The sequence below is a fragment of the Mauremys mutica genome, chromosome 12 (assembly GCF_020497125.1).
Source record: "Mauremys mutica isolate MM-2020 ecotype Southern chromosome 12, ASM2049712v1, whole genome shotgun sequence".
Classification (NCBI taxonomy): Eukaryota; Metazoa; Chordata; order Testudines; family Geoemydidae; genus Mauremys; species Mauremys mutica.
In genome coordinates, this window is record NC_059083.1 from 52,123,700 (window position 1) to 52,146,304 (window position 22,605).

At 47.3% G+C, this 22,605-nt stretch overlaps 2 protein-coding genes and 1 pseudogene across 3 annotated transcripts in view; all 3 read left to right on the top strand.

Moving 5' to 3' along the window:
- The window catches only part of LOC123345337, a 716,016-nt gene that overhangs the window by 592,525 nt on the left and 100,886 nt on the right, over nt 1-22,605 (top strand). The gene's annotated exons all lie outside the window — the stretch shown is intronic.
- LOC123345335 (olfactory receptor 11L1-like) lies at nt 2,949-3,887 on the top strand. Its single transcript, XM_044982126.1, has one exon. It carries the CDS (start codon nt 2,949-2,951, stop codon nt 3,885-3,887), a length of 939 nt encoding a protein of 312 aa, XP_044838061.1.
- On the top strand, nt 13,135-14,064 carry LOC123346931 (annotated as a pseudogene).

Consider the following 22,605-nt stretch of genomic DNA (forward strand, 5'->3'; position numbering starts at 1 on the left):
GCTTCATCGCACACATGGCTTCCACTCTGAGGAATTACGAACGAGAAGTTCAGTTCCGCTCACACACCCAACGCCCAAATGAACAGAGCAGAAAAACAACAGTAACCGGTTAAACAAAACAGAAAAAAACCAGATAGTGTTTCCTTATTCTATTAGGGCCCACCTTTAATCATGCTATTCTTAACAAATAACACCAACAGCACCAAACAAAACAAACATAAAATAACAAGGGTAAAAGAGATAGATGGTGTAAATTCTGCAGGGCTCCCCCAGACATAATTGCTCACCAAACTGTGACAAATTCCTGTTACTAATTTATCCCTCATATGTCAGGTGATCAAACTGACACTGCAGGACGGTGGGGGGGGGGGGTGGATAGAGAAAGCACACCATATAACCAAATTTTAAAGCTTCATCAAAAATAATAAAACAACAATGGACAGTGTTGGGAACACTCCCACATCACTCAGGAAAAATATGAATGGTCCAAGCCTTAAGCCACTGTAATACTTACACATATCCAGACTGGCCACGTCTGTGCATTATGTTCAGAGAAGGGAAATAGGTGGACGGGAGATTATCCTGTATACAGCTTGTCCAGAATTTTCAACATGCTTCTGCTCTTGGGATGGCTGTTCTTTTACACCCTGGAGTCTCCTGCGGTGTCTCTTTCAGAGATTCCAGTTCAGGTCAGCTGCCTTATGGCTTTTCCAGTGTCACCGAGCCATACCAGCTACAGGGTCGCAGAAGCACACTGCTGAATCTCACTGGAAAGTTAAGCTTTGCAAATGTAATTTCAGTTCTGTAACTTGTATTGCCTTTGGTTTGCCTCTGCCTCTATTTTTCACAACCAGCTGGGGCTGAAAACAGTTTCTTTGCACTTAGCATAGTCTGTGCTGGTTCTTGACCTTGTACGCAGAGCAGCTTTCTCTTTATCTCTGGGGTTAGCCTAGTTTCAAATTAACCCGTTCCTAGACAAATTGCTCACACTGTGTCAGAGGCTTTTCTTTTTTTTTTAAAAGCTCCTCTGAGATATATGATCTTATCTAGATTGAAGGTACCTTCTAATGGGCATTATTTAGATGGATTTTCACGCGTGTGAAGATTCCAATTCGCTAAATACCTGCAGGTTTTAGGACCATAATGTACGTACATGTAATATGCTGGGGTACCCTTAGGGGGTGAGGAGGAATATTTAGACAGTCCCTTACCCATTTTCCACTTACACACACACAGAGGGTGCCCTGTCCGCGCTAGCGGCTCAGAAACTAAGAATCTTTCCCTACAGGGCACTCACACAGGAGAGACTCACAAGGAAAAGGGAGGGAAGATGGGTTCACACACTCCTAGACCCAGGCAGCTTCCTCACCGGACAATGCCTGGCCGAGTCAGCCCACCGTGGGTCGGATCTCCTAAAGATCCACTAGTTACCGGGCTAGCCCGGTAACAGCCACTCACACTGGTGTACACACACACACACACACAAAGGCCTCTTTTTCTTCCTTTTTTTTTGTTAACCTTTTTTTAACCTTTTTATCTCTTTTTAATTTTTTTTTTTTTTTAATTAACCACGATGCATCTTTACCTGGTCCGGACCAATACCATGAGGCGGTATGACAACCCCTCCTGAGGCGGTAAAAACCCCTCAGCACCGGTGCATTCTAATGCATTTACCTATGCATTACCTTATGCATTACCTTATGCATTTCCTTGGCCAACTCAGCAGTTCCCAGTACTGCTATAAACTAACCTTATTGGGGCCTCTCCCCAATACCACTTTGCATCTGATCCTGCTGCACAGTCAATAAGTTCAGATGGCGTGAGCCCATCAGAGACAGACGTCCTCACGGACAGTCCTCCTCCGATACCCCAATAGAGATTTCAAAAGGTCTCATACCTCTCAAGTGGCGCCATGGGGTTCGAAGGGGAATGATCCATAGTAGCCGTCTGTGGGTCCGTGGGCATTGCCATCCCGGACGAGCCCCCAAATTGTCGAAGAAAAACTTAGTTCTCGCTTTTTGTTTGGGTGCAACAAAATCAAATACTTTATTATTTTCTCCAGTAATTACAATGGAGGGAGAGAGTGCCATAGGACACAGGGTCGCCCCAGTCCTGGACAGGTCTCTCAACTGGTAAACAATTACATCAAGCCTTTATACCTTTGTTACAGACAATTTCTAGCAATCCTGGAGACATTAAAGGAAAACATTTGCATTTGTTTATACATAAGCCTATTCGCTATCTTATTTGTCTTCAATACTAGAACAAAAACAAGGCTGCATTTTACAAGGCCGTAATGACTTTTCACACAATTCACTCTGTACCACATTATCTTATTTCTACATATCTCACAGCATTAGGATCAGAGCCTAACTCCTGCTAAATTAGCTAACATACATTAAGATCCCTTCAAACCTTTATTAATTATTTCTTGGCTTCCACAACAGAGAAACAGCATTGGATGCAGGCTGTTTGCAATTAAGACTAAGGGTTCGCGAACATTTTGTGATTTTTCAATCCAGGAAGCTAACACACAGTGTTGGCTCCAAAAATCCACTCTCTCTATCTTCCTCGCTCCCTGTCACAGTACACCACCCTCCACCCCGCTCTTTTGAAAAGCACGTTGTTGCCACTTGAATGCTGGGATAGCTGCCCATAATGCAGCACTCCCAACAGCGCTACAAATGCTGCAAATGTGGCCACACACCAGTGCTGGTAGCTGTGAGTGTGGCCACACACCAGCGCTGCTCCTACACAGCTGGATGACCAGCGCTGCAAAATACCAGCGCTGCAAACCGTAAGTGTAGCCAAACCCTAGGTGCCGATCTGCAACTTTGGGTGCCTAAATGCCTCTGGATATCTGTCCTTCTGCACTTGCTTAAGTTAATGGGATGTTTATCCTTTTGAAAGTCCCATCTCTGAGTTTTAGTATTTTTCTTTGTACCTAGATGCACCTCATAGACAATGCAGAAGAGGACAATCGAACGATTATCACAGAATTCATCCTCCTGGGATTCGGGAATCTCCCTGAATCGCAGCTCCTTCTCTTCCTGGTTTTCCTGGTGATCTACATGGTGACCATATCTGGGAACATCCTCATCATTGCACTAATTGTGGCTGATCAGCACCTTCACACTCCCATGTACTTTTTCCTGGGAAACTTGTCCTGCTTGGAGACCTGCTACACCTCCACCATCCTGCCCAGGTTACTGGCCAGTCTCCTGACTGGAGACAGAACCATTTCTGTCAGTGGCTGTTTTGCACAGTTTTATTGCTTTGTTTCTCTGGCAGCTACAGAATGTTATCTCCTAGCAGCAATTTCTTATGATCGGTATTTAGCGATATGTAAACCCCTGCGTTATGCAGCCCTAATGAACGGCAGGTTGTGCCTCCAGCTAGCAGCGGGGTCTTGGATAAGCGGATTTCTAACTTGTGTAATAATGATGTGTTTTATGTCACAATTAACATTCTGTGGCCCCAGTGAAATTGACCATTTCTTTTGTGATTTTTCTCCAATGCTACAGCTCTCCTGCAGTGACACCAGCATGATCACACTGGTTAGTGTAATACTTGCCTGCCTAGACTCGCCTTGCCCATTTCTATTAACTGTGACGTCCTATGTTTGTATCATTGCTACTATCCTCAGAATCCCTTCCACTACCGGGAGGCAAAAGGCCTTTTCCACCTGCTCCTCTCACCTCATTGTGGTTACACTTTTCTATGGGACCCTAATGACTGTGTATCTGCTACCAAAAACCAATACACTGAAAGCCCTGAACAAAGTGTTCTCTGTCTTCTACACAGTCCTGACTCCCATGCTCAACCCCCTCATCTACAGCCTGCGAAACAAAGAGGTGAAGGAGGCCCTGAGAAAAGTCATCCATTAATATATGTTGCTCAAATCAATTCAGAACTAGTCACTGATCTGTAAAAGAATCTATCTGTCTTAATGAGCAAGAAAGTTTACATGTAGTGGGGCGCAAGCTCACAGCAATAGGAACTGTTTCGGGGAACGTGAGGACATGCTACGTTTTGGGTTGATGACATTCCCATTTGTGGTTAAAGCTGATACTTGCTACTGCCTTAATTGGAAACCTGAATGTCTTGCGCTCTACACTCCACATGACGACATTTAAGACTTCAGATACGTGTTTCATCTATTTCTCTGCTCTCTCTGAATTGTGTGAATGCCACATTCTACTTGGCACTGGCCTCAGATCACTTTGGGCAGAATTAGGTGGTTCAAATATTTTCTCTCTCCTTGACGTCCTGGATTCCCAAAAGCTCCATAACTTTATATCTGGGAAGATTGTACTGGTCTTCCCATTTGTTGTACTGTGTGTCATCTTGCAATGGATAGAATGAGTGTAAGCGTGTGCCTATACTGCAATGTTAGCCTAGGGTGTGTGGGACTTGAACCCATAGGCTCAGTGAGTGTAAACCTATACTTGAGTGTCCATACTGAATATTAACACTAGGTTTACAATTTCTAGACCCAGGCCTCACACCAGTGCTCAGGCATCTAAGCTGCACTATGCAGATCTAAGTCAAAACAGCCTGTGCCAGGTCTTCAGCTGGCTAACAAGAGAGCCCCTCCACCCCCCAGGATACTTGAAAGAAACTGGAACAAAGGCCAGTGACTGCAAGGGGTGTGAGTGATTGCTGGACCCAGGCTAAAAGGAGATTAGTCTGTAAAAGGGAGCATTCTGGAACTGGTGAGTATCTTATCTGTATTCAGTTTGATTAGACATAGATTGGCACATTTTTTTTTATTTTGCTTGGTGACTTACTTTGTTCTGTCTGTTACTACTTGGAACCACTTAAATCCTACTTTCTGTATTTAATAAAATCATTTTTTACTAATCAATTAACTCAGAGTATGTATTGATACCTGGGGGAGAAAACAACTGTGCATATCTCTCTATCAGTGTTATAGAGGGCGAACAATGTATGAGTTTTCCCTGCATAAAGTTTATACAGGGTAAAACAGATTTATTTGGGATTAGACCCCATTGGGAGTTGGGCATCTGAGTGCTAAAGACAAGCCCACTTCTGTTATCTGCTTTCGGGTAAACCTGCAGCTTTGGGGCAAGTAATTCAGACCCTGGGTCTTTGTTGGAGCACACGGGAATGTCTGGTTCAGCAAGACAGATGCTGGAGTCCTGAGCTGTCAGGGAAAGCAGAGGTAGAAGTAGTCTGGGAACTCAGGTCACAGCTCCCAGGAGGGTTTCTGTGATCTAACCTGTCACAGTCAGCATTTGAAACACTTGTCTTGCTTGTGCTTTCACTCCTGTTTCAGGAAATGGGCAGAGCTTCCATGAGGTGCTGGTGGACATTTCGGGGGCATTTTCTGACCTGCAGAAGAAGGCACCTGTTGGAGGAGGAGGAGGACGGTGATATAGACCTGGCAGACTCAAACTGGCTGATGCTGCTCATAGCTCTCGGAAGAGCCACTGATGCCCCCTGTGTAGACCGGTGCTTCTGCAGCAGGGCCACAAGCACAGACTGGTGGGATCCCATCGTCATGCAGACCTGGTATGACCAGAACTTGCTCATGAAGAAAGATACATTTCTGGAGCCTTGTTAGCAGCTTGTCTGGACCCTTCACCACCACGACACATATGCAAGGGAAGCCATTCCTGTTAAAAAGTAGTTTGCTATACCCCAGAGTCCTACGGGTCCATTGCTAACCAGTTTGGGGTTGGAAAGTAGACTGGAATCTAAAGTGGTAGCTGAGGTTTCTTAGGCAGTCAGGTGTGTGGTTTAGCCAAATGTGGGGGAATAAACAATATCCCTGAAGTAACTGCTAGTTTGGAGAGAATAGGATTTCCCGACTGCACCGCGGCCATGATTGTATGTACTCAAGGAGCCAGATTACAGACATTGCAAAAGGTACTACTCTATGGGTATGTGGCCCTTGGGGACCACAGAGGCAAAGTTATTGATGCCAACGTGGGCTGCCCTGGAAAAGTTCATGATGCCAAGGTTTTCCATCAGTCGGCCATCTACCTTCATGGACAGGCCGGAACACTATTCCAAATGACAATGTCATAATTGGAATTACTGTTTCCATGGTTATTCTTGGGGATCCCATGTACCCCCTTCTGCCTGGGTATATGAAACAGTATCCTGATCAGAGGCCATGGCAAAAGAAGGCTTAATTATCTTCTCAATAGGTGTAGAATGGTGGTTGAATGTGCATATGTCAGATTGAAATCCTCAAGCCTGAGTGTGAGTTTGGGCTTACATGGCAGTGTACACATTCCCTAAAACCCAGTGCATCAGATCCTATACAGATTAGTGGTTATCAAAATAAAATAAATGATGTGAATGGTTTCTGTTAACACAACCTCTTTGCTACAGCAACAACAACAAAATCAATGTCAAACAAAAAAGCAGCGGGTAGGCATGGAGGAAATGCTAGTCATGACACATGCCAGCTCCTTTCACCCTGAAGCACATTGGGTAAAATTTCCAAAAGTGTCTAGCTGACTTAGAAGCATAAATCTCATTGACTTTCTATGAGACAGAGGCTACATCTTTACTACCCGCCATATCGGCGAGTAGCAATCGATTTCTCAGGGATCGATATATCACGTCTCATCTAGACGCGATATATCGATCCCCAAACGCGCTCCTGTCGACTGCGGAACTCCACCAACCCGAACGGCGGTAGCGGAGTCAACATGGGGAGCCGCAGACATCGATCCTGCGCCGTGAGGATGGTAAGTAATTCGATATAAGATACTTCGACTTCAGCTACGTTATTCATGTAGCTGAAGTTGCGTATCTCAGATCGATTTTCCCCCTTAATGTAGACCAGCCCAGGGATTCCCTCATCCTTAGGTCCTTCTGAAATGGGAACTCAGGCTCTGAAGTCACTTTGGTGCTTTTGAAAATTCTACCCATTGAATAGTACTTTAATCCTTATGTCTCTGATCCTAATGAATACACATGCACTAACTGAAGGCATTGACAGTAGCTGCGCCATTGAAGGTTGTCTACACAGCAGCTGAAGGTGAGCCTTTCAGCCTGGGTAGGCAGACTCGTGCTAGCAGGGCTTGTGCTAGCATGCTAAAAATACCTGTGTGGACGTTGTAGGGTGGGGCCAAGACTGGGTGACTATCCTGAGCCTCCCCTGAGGTGAGGGATGTCATTATGACCTGGACCAAACGTTCTTATGGTTGAGTTAAAAAACTTATTCTAACTGATGTGTGGACACCCCCTTCTATTCACATAACTGTCAGAATGAGTTAATCAGAAGCCCCCACCTAAGACAAACGATGTGTGAACCTGCCCAGGAATTTGGACTGAGTGGTCAGAAGGGTTTGGCTGAGCACGGGTTGGTGTGTGAGAGAAGAGAGAGGAGAGAGAACACACAGAACAGAGAGATGGAGGCTGAGGGAAAAAAGCACAGAAGGCAAACAGTAGCCCAGTGCGAGCCTGGAAAAGAGAAGCGTTTGGGTCAAACGAGGTGGCTAACGAGACTTGGAGCAGTAAGCAAAGAAGCTGCTCTTTTTGTTTTTGGTTCCTCATGCATTCAAAGAAGTCGGACTTTGAATATTCCTTGTCAATAAACGGGACTGGATCAAAGAAAATATCAGACTCCATCAATGTCTACTTCCAACTTGGACATCCCCACGGCTCCAAACTATGACTAGCCACTCATGTCAAAAAGGATAACAATACGCAGTCTCTCCCTGGAATGGAGATACACATTGAGTTTGGGAAGGTTTGAACCCTAATGCCCTCAGCATCTACTCAGGGTTGTCTTATTCTTGCAGCAGAATAGCTGAGAGTGTCTGAGTGTTTGCGTCTCTGTCTGGTCCCTAGAGAAAAACAACCTAACCTGCTGCTTAGAGTAATAGGAATTATCATCATTGCCTATGATAACTCTGGTTATTCTTGTTAGCCATACAAATGTCCAGTCCCACTTTGATGACTACAGTCTAATCACACATCGTGGAAAAAGGTATTTATTGGTTCAGAATTTTCTGTCTTTCTATTTTATTGTATGTCCCTGTGATGTTTGTTGCGGTGCCTGGGATTGTGCGGCACCCACTGACATCTCCCCTTAGCATGGGGAAGCAAGTCTGTGCCTGCCAGGGGTCAGCTCCCTGAATATTATTGTGATTTTTGGTGGAAGAGGCCAGCTATCACAAAGGCAGGCTTACTTGGGTGGCAAGACAGACTGGAGTGTCCAAGGGAACTGTCTGTGACTCCATGTTAAGGCTGTTGTAGTGCTTGAGGAGGTCCCACTTAATACTTGGTTGGTCAAATCTAAGTCTAGAACTCACCGCCAATGCTTCTGAACAGTCTGCCCTGAGGCTGGTGCCCGTGCTCTTTAGCCACTCCAGACAGCCTGACAGCCCTTCTTCCCCCGTCATCCGGGATGGCATGAGTGAGCCAGGTAGTCTTGAAAAGCCTGTGTTGCCACAGTGCAACAATACTCTCCTCAACTCAGGGACTGGAAAAGGGTGTGAAGTGGCCGTTACAGTTTACAAGTGTGGTATCCTGTCAGGGGAGTATGATCAGTGTTTGAACATAGGCCATGGCAGGAAGCAGCTGCCCACTGTAGTGACACGGTAGATTGGGAATCTGTGGTGTGAGTATTTTGGGGTATCGCACAAACAGGGCAGAGTTAAGTTTGTGTGGGCATTTATCTTCTCTCTCTATTTCCTGGTTCTCAGAAGTCAGAGTTTTGCTGAATTCAGCCTTTGAGACGGGCCCGAGCTATCACCGGGCACCTTAACTCTGTGTTAACAAAATTTCTTTGTAACATTTTATCTCCTAGTTTTTTTAAACAGAAGGAGCAATGTTTGTTGGTGGGAGTTCCTGGCCATTTAGACAACTGTCGTTCTCAACTAGGTTTCCAGTTGATGCACTACTGTGACTCGGTAATACTCAAAAGACCTAGTTTTTTATAATGTGCTTTTCATCAGCACCTCTCCAAGAGCTTGACATCATTATCCCCATTTTACAGATGGGAAACTGATGCATACAGCGGTGATGTGACTTGCCCATTGTCATTCAATAAGCCAGTTGCAGAGCTGGGAATCGTCTCAATCCAGTTGTTTCTCCACTGGCCACTCAGTTGCTCTGTGATTCCACAGTGCTCCTCCCCACTCCTCTGCATATTTTGTTATAGTTTCTTTCTTGTCCTACCGTCGGGGCACGTGGACAACAAATAGATCATCATCCCCTTTCTAGCAACCTGGTACGTCTCTGAAGACTGTTACCACGTCCCCCCTCACCCTTTTCTTCTCTAGACTAAACACGCCCAATTCTTTCCACCTTTCCACACAGGTCACATTTTCTAAACCTCTTTATCATTTTTGTTGCTCTCCTCTGGACTGTGTCTAATTTTTCCCCATCCCTCTTAAAGTGCGGTGCCCAGAACCGGACACACTACTCCAGCTGAGGCCTCACCAGTGCCGAGCAGAGCAGAACAATTACCTCCCAGGTCTTACATACAACACATCTGTTAATTCACCCCAGAATGGGCAAGCTAGCCCAGACAGTCAGCAAAGAATAACTGCTATGGGCCAAATCCAAAGGAACTCATTCTTCTCGAACACAGGCCATGTCCACACTACAGAATTAAGTCGACCTAACTTACACCAGCAGACAGTCATCGCAGTAATTACATCACTCGTGCATGTCTGCACTTTGCTCCTTGCGTCGGCGGTGCGTGATCTCACCAGGAGCACTCGCGCCGATTGCACTGACAGTGTGGGGCATCGTGGGAAGGCTCCTGAAAGCCAATAACAGTCAACATAAGCAATGTAGTGTCTACATTGACACTAACTACATCAACCTTGACTCTACGCTGTTCGTGGAGGTTGGGCTATTTAGTTGGCATAGTGGGGCAGTTACATCAGCGTGAGTGATATTTAAGTGTAAACGCTTCCATAGTTAGGTCGACGTAAGATGCCTTGAGTCAGCCTAACTCTGTAGTGGAGACCAGGCCTCAGTAGTCAATGGCCTTGATGTTTACAGTGTCTTAACAAGCACCATAGCATTGAATTCCCTCCTGAGGGCACTTGCAAAGCAGGGATCATTAGCAGCAGCCTCAGCGGAGGTCCAAGAGCTGCCTGAGCCAATGTGAGGCTGTTTTCCCCTATAAACCCTAGAAGGCTCCAGAGCAGGAACTATGGAAGCCCCTTGTAATATACACGGGTGTGTCCATCAAGCAAGAAATCAAGAGCCAGCCCAGTGCAGCAGTGGAAGGTAGGTGTCTTTGTAGAGTGAATAAGGGCTTGTCCATACGGGGCAGTGGTGCACCGCAGCGGGGTGCTAATTCTAAAGTTGCCCAATGTGTCATGAAGAAAGGAACTTTCAGTGGGCACAAGCAAGATTCTACATGAGCCAGTTCGTGTGCCAGACGTTGGTGCCCTTTAGAAATCCATTGCTCTTGAGTGCACTACCCCACCCTGTAGACAAACTCTGAGAACAGGAGACAAAGGGGAGCAGCATGGAAATGGAAACCAGATCCCCACACCCACTCAGCATTGACACAGAGGTCGCCGCTTCTTGGTGAGGATTAAAGGTAAATCTGTATCTTCCTGGGGTTTGTCCACACAGGGAGTCAGTGTGTGGCAAACTGGGGTGGAAATCTACAGTGCGGTAGGTTTTTGTTTAGTAAGGGTCTGCGCGGATCCAGCTATCACACACTAAAAGTCCCCTAGTGGATTTTGCCCTAGTGCTGTTTGAAATGGGGGTAGGTCAATGTGCACTAGGGAATGTTTTGTGCACTGGAGCAGGGTCCACACAGCGTGTTACTACGTGGCAGGCCAGTGCTCTGGAGATTCACACCCCAGCTTGCCACGATCTAACTCTCTATTTAGACAAACCCATGGTCAGATCCTGGGGATCTCACATAGGAAGGAAATGGTGCGGTAGTGGGAAGGAGCACAGATGGAGCTGTTTCTCAGGCGCACACCGTAGCTGTGCATATCCTGCTCCCTCTTACTTCCTATTCTGCCCTTGATAGGTCTCAATCCTCCCCCCGCACAACAGGGCTGAACTGCGACACTGCAGAGTGTGCTGGGAGCATTGAGTTCCAGCTGTTCTGTTGCACCTGGGATGCTGCACAAAATCCAGGCCCAGACACTCGCACTCTTCAGCTGGGCTGCAGAGTACACCTGGGGTAGAGTGTGTCTCAGGGTGCCAAGGAGGGGAGGAGAGACACAGGGGTCTGTATGTGCCTTCTCGGGGCATTCCCTTTGTGCACGGGGAAGGACACTGGGCAGAGGGAGTTTCCCAGCTGCGCTGCTAGTCAAGGTCCTGCTCTCAGTGTCTCAGGTATTAGCATGAGGAGAGCATGCTCTCGCCCTGCTCTGCTGGTGCTGACATGCAGGCTCCTGAGCTGCACCTGCTGTCTCAGAGCTGGGGGAAGAGAGGAGAGAGCGTCTCTTCTTTTCCCATTTACTGCATGGGGCTGGGAATGGAGCAGAGGGTGAGAAGAGAAGCAGATGCATGGATGGGCAGAGTTTAATGGGGCTGAGAATTTCAGGGGACAGGTGACCAACTCCCCTTAATTTTTCAACAGTGTCTAATTTCTTTAGGTTACTTTGAATATCCCAGCCTCAGAAAAGACTCAGGGAGTTTCATTTAAAGAGGAAACTAACAAGGTGGGACATTTGAGAGGTTAGGGACTAATGAATGGGACAGAAAAACTCCATCAGGTGCACCTACGAATCAAGAGTGACGCAATCAACTTAACAGACATGAAACAATTTAGCACTTTAGCACTCAGACATGAAACAATTTTCTTTTTACACAATGTGTATTTGTCTCCTGGAACTCACTGTCATAAGAGATCATTGAGTAATTCAGGAAACTGAATAATGTAGCAAGCTATATCTCTAGATAGATTTGGGTAGGGGGCTAACCTGGGATGTTGGACACGTGGGGTCAATTCTCTGTTCTTCAGCAGGCTCCCTGGGGCCCTTTGGGGGAATTACTTAGGCCAGATTTCAAACTTGTTGAGGCACCAAATGATGTAGATGGGTACCAAGTGGAATGCTGAAAAGCATCTAAGCAGGTTAGGCATCTAATATCCTTTGGCTTGAATGCGAGATAGGCACTGAGGCTGATGAAGGACTTTGTAAAATCCCACTGGGCACTGATCTGCATTTTTAGGCACTACGTATCTTATCAAACTGACCCTCTGGGCCTCAGTTCTCCATCTGTACAATGGGCACAGAAACCTTTTCCAATCTCACTGTGGCACTGTGAGGATAAATATATTAAGGACTGTAAGGTGCTCAGATACTATAATTTTGCTCATTCTGTAACCAACAAACTTCCATTGTTCTGGGTTTTTGGGAATAGTCACTGAGTGAAGGCTGATTAAGGACCTTAGACCATGCAGTGTGCTACTATGAAAACAACTGAACTACAAAGGCTCTATCTGTCTGTCTGTCTACTCAGAATTTACTGCTCCTGGTTCTGAGCTCACCTGGGCAGCTGTAAAATGGGAGGATCTCAATATTGCAAAAAACAGTTTGGGAGATCAGAATTAGACCTCGTGGATTTATTCATGTATGGAAAGGCTGTGCTATCGTTCTTGTTAAAGCCATTCCTTTACTCTCTCTTTGCTCCGCTGACCATTTTTATTGTGGGCTAAAACTTGCCAGTGGCGTGCATCCTTTGAGGAACAGCAGATCCTTTGCAGCTCTGCATAACTTGAATTAAGATCCTGATTCAGCAAAGCCCTCAGGACCAGCTTTTTAAAGCTATTTAAAGGTTGCTGAACTCTGTGTTGCAACAACACCCAATTGATTTAGGAGTCTAAATTCAATTTTCAAATGGGATTTAGGCATGGAGGAATCTAAATCCCATTGGCTGTCAATAGACTGTAGACTCCTCAGTGCTTAAATCTGGGAAAATGAGATTTAGGCATGGGCACTGTGATGCTGTGTGCTGCAGCACCTAAATACCTTTAAAAATCCGACCTTAAGGCACATTGGTTGCCTAAGTACTTTTGAAAATCCCACTAGGCACCTAGCTGCAACTTTGGGTGCCTAAATGCCTCTGGATATCTGTCCTTCTGCACTTGCTTAAGTTAATGGGATGTTTGTGACTTTGAAAGTCCCATCTCTGAGTTTTAGTATTTTTCTTTGTACCTAGATGCACCTCATAGACAAAGCAGAAGAGGACAATCGAACGGTCATCACAGAATTTATCCTCCTGGGATTCGGGAATCTCCCTGAACTGCAGCTCCTTCTCTTCCTGGTTTTCCTGATGATCTACATTGTGACCTCATAGACAATCATTGCGCTAGTTGTCATTGATCAGCAACTTCACACTCCCATGTACTTCTTCCTGGGGAACTTGTCCTGCTGGGAGACTTGCTACATCTCAACCATCCTGCCCAGGTTACTGGCCAGTCTCCTGACTGGAGACAGAACCATTTCTGTCAGTGGCTGTTTTGCACAGTTTTATTGCTTTGGTTCTCTGGCAACTACAGAATGTTATCTCCTAGCAGAAATGTCTTATGATCGGTATGTAGCAATATGCAAACCCCTGCGTTATGCAGCCCTGATGAACGGCAGGTTGTGCCTCCAGCTTTCAGCAGGGTCTTGGATAAGCGGATTTCTTACTTGTGTAATAATGATGTGTTTTATGTCACAATTAACATTCTGTGGCCCCAGTGTAATCGACCATTTGTTTTGTGATTTTTCTCCAATGCCAAAACTCTCCTGCAGTGACACCAGCATGATCACACTGGTTAGTTTCAAAGTCACCTCTCTAGACCTGCCTTGCCCATTTCTATTAACTGTGACGTCCTATGTTTGTATCATTGCTACTATCCTCAGAATCCCTTCCACCACCAGGAGGCAAAAGGCCTTTTCCACCTGCTCCTCTCACCTCATTGTGATTACAGTTTTCTATGGGACCCTAATGACTGTGTATCTGCTACCAAAAACGAATACACTGAAAGCCCTGAACAAAGTGTTCTCTGTCTTCTACACAGTCCTGACTCCCATGCTCAACCCCCTCATCTACAGCCTGCGAAACAAAGAGGTGAAGGAGGCCCTGAGAAAAGTCATCCGGTAATATATGTTGCACAAATGAATTCAGATGGAGTCACTGATCTGTGAAGGAACCTATCTGGCTTAACGAGCAAGAAAGTTTACATCTAGTAGGGCCCAAGCTCACACCAATGGGAACTGCTTTGTGGAATGTGAGGAGATGCTACTTTTTGGGTTGATGACATTCCCATCCGTGGCTAAAGCTGATACTTGCTACTGCCTAAATCAAGATTGGACTGTAAAAGGGAGCATTCTGGAATTGGTGAGGATCTTATCTGGCTTCAGATGGATTAGACATAGATTTGCACGTTTTATTTTATTTTGCTTGGTGACTTACTTTGTTCTGTCTATTACTACTTGGAACCACTTAAATCCTACTTTCTGTATTGAATAAAATCACTTTTTACTTATTATTTAACTCAGAGTATGTATCAATACCTGGGGGAGAAAACAACTGTGCATATCTCTCTATCAGTGTTATAGAGGGCTAACAATGTATGAGTTTACCCTGCATAATCTTTATACAGAGTTAAACTGATTTATTTGGTTTTAGACCCCATTGGGAATTGGGGTGCTAAAGACAAACACACTTCTGTTAGCTGCTTTCAGGTAAACCTGCAGCTTTGGGGCAAGTAATTCAGACCCTGGGTCTTTGTTGGAGCAGACGGGAATGTCTGGCTCAGCAAGACAGATACTGGAGTCCTGAGCTGTCAGGGAAAGCAGGGGTAGGAGTAGTCTGGGCACTCAGGTCGCAGCTCCCAGAAGGGTCTCTTTGATCTAACCCGTCTCAATCAGCGTTTGAAGCACTTGTCTTGCTTGTGCTTTCACTCCTGTTTTAGGCAATGGGCAGAGCTTCCATGAGGTGCTGGTGGACATTTCGGGGGCATTTTCTGACCTTCAGAAGAAGGCACCTGTTGGAGGAGGAGGAGGGTGGTACAGACCTGGCAGACTCAAACTGGCTGATGCTGCTCATGGGTTTTGGGAGAGCCTCTGATGCCCCCTGTGTAGACCGGTGCTTCTGCATCAAGGCCACAAGCACAGACTGGTGAGACCCCATCGTGCAGACCTGGGATGACCAGAACTTGCACTGGGGCCATGATTTTATGTATACAAGGAGCCAGAGTACAGACATTGCAAAAGGTACTACTCCATGGGTATGCGGCCCTTGGGGACCACAGAGGCAAAGTTATGGATGCCAGTGTGGGCTGCCCTGGAAAAGTTCCTGATGCCAGAGTTTTCTGTCACTCAGGCATCTACCTTCATGGACGGGCCGGAACATTATTCCAGATGACAATGTCATAAATGGAATTACTTTTCCCATGGTTATTCTAGGGGATCCCATGTACCTCCTTTTGCCGGGGCATATGAAACCATATCCTCATCAGAGGCCATGTCAAAAGGAGGCTTAATTATCTTCTCAAAAAGTGTAGAATGGTAGTTGAATGTGCGTTTGTCAGATTTAAATCCTGAAGCCTGAGTTTGGGCTAACATTGCAGTGTAGACATTCCCTAAGACCCAGTGCATCAGACCCAAAACAGATTAATGGCTATAAAAATAAAATAATTGATATGAATGATTTGTGTTGACACAACCTCTTTGCTACAGCAACAACAACAAGAAAATCAATGTCAAGTACAAAAACAGCAGGTAGGTCAAGTACAAAAACAGCAGGTAGGAACAATGGGAGGAACAGTGGAGGAAATGCTACTCATGACATATCTGAAAAGTGCCAGCATCTTTCATCCTGAAGCACAATGGGTAAAATTTCCAAAAGTGTCTAGCTGACTTAGAAGCATAAATCACATTGACTTGCTATGAGACACAAATTCCCTCGTCCTTAGGTCCTTCCGAAAGGGGAAACCCGAGCTCTGAAGTCACTCTGATACTTTTGAAAATTCTACCCATTGAATAGTACTTTAATCCTTAGATCTCTGATTCAAATTAATACACAGAAACTAATTGAAGGCATGACAGTAGTTGTGCCACTGAGGGTCATCTGTACGGCAGCTGAAAGTGATCCTCCCACCCTTGGTAGGCAGACTCATGCTAGCAGGGCTTGTGCTAGCATGCTAAAAATAGATGTGTGGATGTTGTAGCGTTGGACCAAGCCTGCACCTCCCCTGAGTTGAGGGATGCCATTAATACCTGGACCAAACCTTGTTCTTGTTGAGTTAAAAAACTTATTCTAACTGATGTGTGGACACCCCTTCTATTCACATAACTTATCAGGATGAGTTAATCAGAAGTCTCCTCCCCCACCTAAGACAAAGAGGTGTGCAAATCTGCCCAGGAATTTGGACTGAGTGGGCAGAAGGGTTTGGCTGAGGACGGGCTGGTGTGTGAAAGAAGAGAGAGAGAGAACAGAGAGAGAGAGAGCCTGAGGGAAAAATACAAGGAAGGCAAACAGTAGCCCAGTGCAAGCCTGGAAAAAGTGACCGTTTAGATCTAATGAGGTGGCTAGCAAGACTTGTGGGGGATAAGCACATAAGCTGCTCCTTTTGTTCTTGGTTCCTCATGCATTCAGAGAAGTCAAACTTTGTACATTTCTTGTCAATAAATGAGATTGGATCAAAGAAAATATCAGACTCCATCAATTTCTACTTCCAACTGGGACATCCCCACGGCTCCAAACTGTGACTAGCCACTCGTGTTAAAAAGAGGTAACAATACACAGTCTCTACCCGGCATGAAGATAAACATTGTGTTTGGAGAGGTTTGAACCCTAATGTCCTCAGCATCTACTCAGTGTTGTCTTATTCTTGTAGAAGAATAGCTGAGAGTGTCTCAGGGTATGGCTACACTTGCAAGTTGCAGCGCTGGTAGTTTGCAGCGCTGGTCGTCCAGCTGTGCAGGGCCAGCGCTGGAGTGTGGCCACACTGACAGCTACCAGCGCTGCAGTGTGGCCACACTTGCAGCATTTGCAGCGTTGTACTGAGAGGTGCATTGTGGGCAGCTATCCCACAGAGCACCTCGTCCGATTTTGGCGCTGAGTATTGTGGGAAGGGGAAGTAAGTGTGTGGGTCATTCCGCTTCCTGTGCCAACGCCCCGTGGTGCATCGCTTCACTTCCCAGCAGTCACAGGTTTTCCGGACACGTTTGGTGCCATTGCGAGTGCAGCACGCTTTCTGTGTGAAATGGAGCCTGAGCTGCTGAGGACATTGCTGATGACTGTCGCCAGCACATCACGCTTGGCAGTTGAGCTATTCCTTCAGCTCCAAAGTGACAGTGAGGAGTCCGACGATGATCTGGATTTGCCTGATGCGTGTGACATGAAATTGCTTGTGGCGGTAACGGACATGCTCAGCACCGTGGAACGTCGCTTTTGGGCTCAGGAAACAAGCACTGAGTGGTGGGATCACATAGTCATGGAAGTCTGGGATGACGAGCAGTGGCTGCAGAATTTTCGGATGAGAAAAGCCACTTTCATGGGACTGTGTGCTGAGCTCGCCCCCACCCTGCGGCGCAAGGACACGAGATTGAAAGCTGCCCTGATGGTGGAAAAGCGGGTGGCTATTGCAATCTGGAAGCTGGCAACTCCAGACAGCTACCGGTCGGTCGGGAACCAATTTGGAGTGGGAAAGTCGACCGTGGGCATCGTTTTGATGCAAGTTTGCAGGGCCTTTAATCGCATCCTGCTAAGGAGAACCGTGACTGTGGGGAACGTGCAGGACATTGTAGATGGATTTGCAGAAATGGATTTCAGTAACTGTGGAGGGGCAATAGATGGGACGCATATTCCTATTCTGGCACCACCCCACCTAGCCACCGAGTACGTTAATCGGAAGGGGTATTTCTCTATGGTTCTCCAGGCGCTTGTGGATCACCGTGGGCATTTCATTGACATTTACACAGGCTGGCCTGGAAAGGTGCATGATGCATGCATCTTTCGGAACAGAGGCCTGTTCAGGAAGCTGCAGGACGGGACATTTTTCCCAGACCGGAAGATCACAGTAGGGGACGTTGAAATGCCCATTGTGATCCTTGGGGACCCCGCTTACCCGTTAATGCCTTGGCTCATGAAACCCTATACAGGGAAGGTGGACAGGAACAAGGACCGTTTCAACTACAGGCTGAGCCGGTGCCGAATGACTGTGGAGTGTGCTTTCGGGCGTTTAAAGGGGCGCTGGCGAGCGCTTTATGGGAAGCTAGACTTGGGGGAAAGCAGCATCCCTGCGGTTATATCCGCATGCTGCACCCTCCATAATATTTGTGAAGGGAAGGGTGAAACATTCAGCCAGGCATGGACCAATGAGGTACAAGTCCTGGAGGCTGAATTTGCACAGCCAGAGAGAAGGGCTACTAGAGATGCCCACAGCAGTGCTAAAAGGATTAGGGATGCCTTGAGGGAGGAATTTGAGGCTGAAAGCCAACAGTAATGGTTTTTGCCGTGACCGGGAGTGAACAGCACTGGTTACAGTGCTTTTAAGTGCCTGTGTTTTCCTTGGGGTTTGTTACCTGTGTTTTCCTTGGGGTTTGTTATCTTTCACTTTATGCAATAATAAAAACCGTTTCATAATCAAAGAAATCATTTATTTTAAAAAAAAGGAAAAGGGCAGGGGGGTTGGTTGTTGGACTGTACATTCATAGGTTTGTATATGTACTGCCAGGAGTGCTGTGCACTTCAGGATTATAATGCTGCATGGTGATGGGGGTTGAGTGCAGAGGGTAAGGGTCATAGTTCTCTGGGCTCATAGGTGACCATACAGGTGTCAGGGGCAGCTGGTGGTGCTGTAGGTAAGAACCTGGATGCTGGGGAACGGGGTTTGGAGCTGACATTGGTGCACAAGGGAAAGAGGTTTGGGAGGGGGAGCGGTTGGCACGGTAGTGCTCTGCCTGCATGACTACCAGTGACTGCATACAGTCTGTTTGGCGCACCATGAGGTTTATAAGCTGCCTCGTGGTTTTCTTCAGTGACAACTCCTTTCTCCTGCTTTGTGTTTCCCTCCAGTGCTGAATTTTGCCTCTCCATTCCTGCGAAGTTTTATTGTCTCTTGCACACTGATTCAGAATTGCATTCACCAAATCTTCCTTGCTTTTCTTAGGCTTCCTCCTTAGGTTCTGAAGTTTTTTTTCAGTCTCTGATAAGGCCGGTCCAGGACTAGTCAAGGACACTATAAAAATACAGCAAATGATACATTTTAAGAGAGCATGCACTGTGTATAATCTCAGTGAGTTACTTTCCAGTCTCACACTGTAGCATTCCTCAGACATTTCAAACACACCTAGAGAATTCACAGACTCGCAGAAATGGTAAGTGAGGGTAAGGCAGTAGAGTAAAAGTTAATAAAACCTGGGAGACATGCTTGCCTGGTTTGCCTGGGCAGGGGGCTTCTTGGTTCATGGGTGCACTGCTGTTTGTGGGCTTTGGGGAAGGCACAAAGCTGCTATTGGGACCTGCAATGAAACAGTGTGCCTCCCTCCATGTCACACAGGAGTTAATACTTGAAGATATCTCCCTGCTGTGGGTTTCCTGGGAAGCAAGGGAGGGTCTACTACAACAATGCGGATTCCGCCCTGGCCCCTATGCAGCTTGCCTGTGTACAGCAATGGTCCCCCCACCCCTCCTGGAACAGTGGCGCGGACTGACTGGGACAGGGACCACACTGGCTCTCCCTTTAAACTTGCTCAAGCGCATTGCCTATGCTCTTGCTGAAACTTTTGAGGAGATTACAGAGGCAAATTACCGCGACGTGATAGACCACATCAATGGGATATTCCACGTCTAGGCATGCAAGCACTCAGCCATACCACCCCCTCCTCTCCCAAATCATTTGCATTGCAATAAAAGCTGCTTACCTGGGACCTGCTCCTGTGATTCTTCTGAACCAAGTTCCAGGTGCTGCGACTGGCTAGCTTCCTCCTGGCTTGAGAAGAGCTCCTGACTGCATGCCTCCTGGGACTCCGGGGTGTCTCCCCCCACCACAGTAGCCTCACTGTCTGTTTGGATCTCCCCCTCCACCTCCCTCTCCTCTACCGGCTCTGAACTGTCCATTGTGGTCCTCGGATTTACAGAGGGGTCACCCCCATAAATCGCGTCCAGCTCCTTGTAAAAACGGCAGGTCGTGGGGGCAGTGCTTTGCAATAGGCACTCCGCAGCTCCTTTACTTTAACCCTGCACTGCAGTGCATCCCGCTCATGGCCCCTTTCCAGCATGTTTCTTGATACCTGGGCAAAGGTATCATAATTCTTACGACTAGAGCGCAGCTGTGCCTGCACAGATTCTTCCCCCCAAACACTGATGAGGTCCATCAGCTCGCCATTGCTCCAAGCTGGGGCTCGTTTGACACGTGGAGGCATGGTCACCTGTAAAGATTCACTGATTGCACTCCACACCTGGCTGAGCAAACAGGAAGGGGATTTTTAAAATTCCTGGGGCATTTAGAGGGCGGGTCACCTGAGGCCAGGGCAGTAGAGTCTGAGCTGATGAGCAGAGTGGCTGAACGGGCATTCTGGGATACATCCTTAAACCCTGGAGGCCAATAACAGCGCTGGTGCGTGGCCACACTTGATGACCAGCGCTGCAGCACCAGCGCTGCATTCTTTATTCCCCATGCTGAGCCAGGTGTACGGCCAGCACTGCAACCAGGGAGTTGCAGTGCTGGATGTGCCCTGCAGATGTGGACACTTACTAATTGCAGCGCTGGAAAGCCTCCACCAGTGCTGCAACTCGCAAGAGTAGCCATACCCTCAGTGTTTGTGTCTCTATCTGATCCCTAGAGAAAAACAACCCAACCTGCTGCTTAGAATAACAGGAATTATCATCATTGCCTATGGTAACTCTGGTTATTCTTGTGAGCCATACAAATGTCCAGTGCCTCTTTGATGACTACTCTCTACTCGCACATCGTGGAAAAAGGTATTTATTGGTTCAGAATTTGCCATCTTTTAATTTTATTGTATATCCCTATGATGTTTCTTGCGGTTTCCCAGGATTGTGCAGCACCCACTGACATCTCCCCTTAGTGTGGGGAAGCCAGGTCTGTGCCTGCCAGGGGTCAGCTCCCTGAATATTATTGTGATATTTGGTGGAAGGGGCCAGCTATCACAAAGGCAGGTTTACTTGGGTGGCAAGAGGGGACTGTCTGTGACTCCATGTTAAGGCTATTGTAGTGCTTGAGGAGGTCCCACTTGATACTTGGTTGGTGAAATCTAAGTCTAGAACTCACAGCCAATGCTTCTGAACAGTCTACCCTGAGGCTGGTGCCCGTGCTCTTCAGCCACTCCAGACAGCCTGACAGCCCTTCTTCTCCGCAGGGCCGGCTCCAGACCCCAGCGCGACAAGCACGCGCGTGGGGCGGCACTTGCCGGCAGGGGCGGCAGATTGGGCCAGCGGACCTGCCGCAGTCACGCCTGCGGGAGGTCCACCGGAGCCCCAGGATAACCGGACCTGCCGCAGGCATGACTGCGGAGGGGGCGCTCCTCCCGCGGCTCTAGTGGACCTCCCGCAGGCGTGACTGCGGACGATTCGCTGGTCGCGCGGCTCGGCTGGACCTCCCGCAGGCATGACTGCGGCAGCTCAACCGCAGCCGCCGGACCAGCGAACCACCCGCAGCTGTGGGAGGTCCAGCCGAGCTGCGCGACTAGCGGACCCTCACCAGTCAAGCCCGCGGGAGGTCTGCTGCTCCAGGGGCTCCGGGGCGCCTCCCGCGCATGACTGCTTGGGGCGGCAGAATATATAGAGCCGGCCCTGCTTCTCCGCCACAGTGTGACAATACTCTCCTCTGTCTTCAACAACTCAGGGGCTGGAAAAGGGTGTGAAGTGACCGTTACACTGTAGAAGTGTGGTATCCTGTCTGGAGAGTAGGATCTGGGTTTGAACATAGTGCCATAGCAGGAAGCACCTGCCCACTGCAGTGACACGGTAGATTGGGAATCTGTGGTGTGAGTATTTTGGGGTATTGCGCAAACAGGGCAGAGTTATGGTTGTGTGGGCATTTATCTTCTCTCTCTATTTCCTGCTTCTCAGAAGTCAGAGTTTTCTTGAACTCAGCCTTTGGGAAGGGCCCGAGCTATCACTGGGCACCTTAACTCTCCATTAACAAAGATTATTTTGTGACCTTTTATTTCCTAGTTTATTAAACAGAAGGAGCAATGTTTGTTGGTGGGAGTTCCTGGCCATTTAGACAACTGTCGTTCTCCTCTAGGTTTGCAGTTCATGCGCTACTGTGGCTCGGTAATAATCAAAAGACCTAGTTTTTATATTGTATTTTCCATCAACACATCTCCAAGAGCTTGAGATCATTATCCCCATTTTACAGATTATTCCCAGCTCTGCCACTGGCCTGTTGGATGATCATGTGCCTCAGTGCCACATGATCATCCAACAGGCCAGTGGCAGAGCTGGGAATAATCCCAATCCAATGGCTTTTCCACTGGCCACTCAGTTGCTCTGTGATTCCACAGTGCTCCTCCCCACTCCTCTGAATATTTTGTTATAGTTTCCTTCTTGTCCTACCCTTGGTGCACGTGGAGAACAATGGATCATCATCCTCTTTCTAACAACCTGGTATATCTCTGAAGACTGTTACCACGTCCCCCCTCACCCTTCTCTTCTCCAGTCTAAACA

Bases quoted from the DNA above. Each gene is read 5' to 3' on its own strand.
- LOC123345335 (XM_044982126.1), top strand. From the start codon at position 2,949: ATGCACCTCATAGACAATGCAGAAGAGGACAATCGAACGATTATCACA.